This window comes from Cicer arietinum, unplaced genomic scaffold (assembly GCF_000331145.2).
Source record: "Cicer arietinum cultivar CDC Frontier isolate Library 1 unplaced genomic scaffold, Cicar.CDCFrontier_v2.0 Ca_scaffold_6448_v2.0, whole genome shotgun sequence".
Lineage (NCBI taxonomy): Eukaryota > Viridiplantae > Streptophyta > Magnoliopsida > Fabales > Fabaceae > Cicer > Cicer arietinum.
This window is the reverse complement of record NW_027340094.1, coordinates 12,198-14,000: the sequence shown is the minus strand read 5'-3', so window position 1 is coordinate 14,000 and position 1,803 is coordinate 12,198. Positions and strand designations below refer to the sequence as shown.

General features: G+C 29.4%; 1 protein-coding gene across 1 annotated transcript; it reads left to right on the top strand.

Moving 5' to 3' along the window:
* Positions 1–1,249: 1,249 nt before the first annotated feature.
* On the top strand, positions 1,250–1,600 carry LOC101505472 (auxin-induced protein X10A-like). The gene has a single exon (XM_004507000.3). It carries the CDS (start codon positions 1,250–1,252, stop codon positions 1,598–1,600), a length of 351 nt encoding a protein of 116 aa, XP_004507057.1.
* Positions 1,601–1,803: the final 203 nt, after the last annotated feature.

Below are 1,803 nucleotides of genomic sequence, written 5' to 3'. Positions count from 1 at the left end.
AATAACAATAATAAATTATAAATTTATGAAACAAATTTAAAATTGAAAGGCATACATGAGATATTGAGATAGATGACATATAGATGGCAATTACACAATTCGAAAGTGTTGCACATAGTATATTGTTAAAACTTCAACAATTGACATTGTTATCTTTAAAATAATCTAAGCAATGTTGACTAAAAAAATTATAAAAAAAAAAAAATATAAAATTAAATTAAATTTTTGAGACATTAATATTTTTTAAAAAATTGACATTAATTAGATTTTAATCTTAGTGAACGTAATTCAAATCGAACAATTAATTAAATACAAGATAAATTCATTAATACTCTAGAGTTTTATTATAATACCAATACCCTGAAAAAAAATTAAAATTTAATTAAAATAATTAAATATAAAAAATATAACATGTCGTTAAAAAATTTGATATTGGATAGTATATTCAAAAAAAAAACTTTTGGGAGATTTGACTTAAGTATATGATACAGTATTCCCAGCATATGCATATATTAGAGCAAGACCAAATGGTCATTATCCTAAAAAGAAGATCCCCTGTTTTGACTGCATTGTGATAACGTCCTCACCCTATCCCTATCCCTATCCCTTCCATTCCTCTGCAAATCTCATCCGTTTAACTGTTTATGCAGTTTTCGCGCCCACAGTCATCCTTTTCTTGTTTCCTGTTAAATAAACGCGAACAAAAATATACATTACATGTGTGAGCGCGCGTGTGCTCTAAATTCACAATTTTGAATGTGAACATTACAATAGTAATTGACAGGTACGTTTAGTAGATAGAAATTTATATTATCAAGAAAACAATTCACGAATTCATCTCGATTAACATGCATTCAATTCATCAAACCACACTCACGTCAACAACATGACCACTTTCAACAACACACGTCACACAAACACACACCTTTTTTTTTTTTTGTTAAATAAAAACGGTGGGCAATTGAATTAAGTCAATCGCCAACTTGGACCTCTCTTACAGATAGGCTCACATCACACCATTGCCACATTAATTACTATTACCAACGTTTTTTTTTATTGCGTTCATTTTAATTTTAAAATCAAAGAAATGTACTGTATCTACATGCAAAAATTCATCAAGAATAATCAACGACCATTTCATTTAAATGTTTATAAACCTATACTACATATATATAAGTCATGTTTGCTTCAGAATTTAAAAGTGTGTTTTTACTTATTTTTTAACTAAAAAGAAGAGTTCAATTCATACATGGGTATCTATATGCTTGTGGAGATGATTCAACATGCAAAGCAAATCTTACGATTGCGGTCTCATCTTAAATACAACTACTCAAAGCACCATTTTTCACGAAAAAGTCCCAAGAAAATTGTTCATCGTGTCCCAAAAGGTCATTTTGCAGTGTATGTTGGTGATAAGAAGGAAGATGAATGTATAAGGCGGTTTGTGATTCCAATATCATACTTGAAGCAACCTCTCTTTCAAGCCTTGTTGAGTCGTGCTGAGGAAGAGTTTGGTTTTGAACACCCAATGGGAAATATTGTTATTCCATGTGCCATTCATGATTTTCTTACACTCACTTCTCATTTCGATGCATTATAATTGTTACATAAAAGTGGACAAAGTTCAATTGTAAACTAAAACTGTTTTAAATCTGAATCCAATCAGTTTTTAATTCTAAAAAATCGAACCGGATTAATTCTATAAATCGGTGAATCAATTTGCATCAGCTGAAAAAAAATCTTCTAATTCTTCCTTTACCAACTCATCATTAACTTTTACATAAGTGTTTCTCTTCACTATAC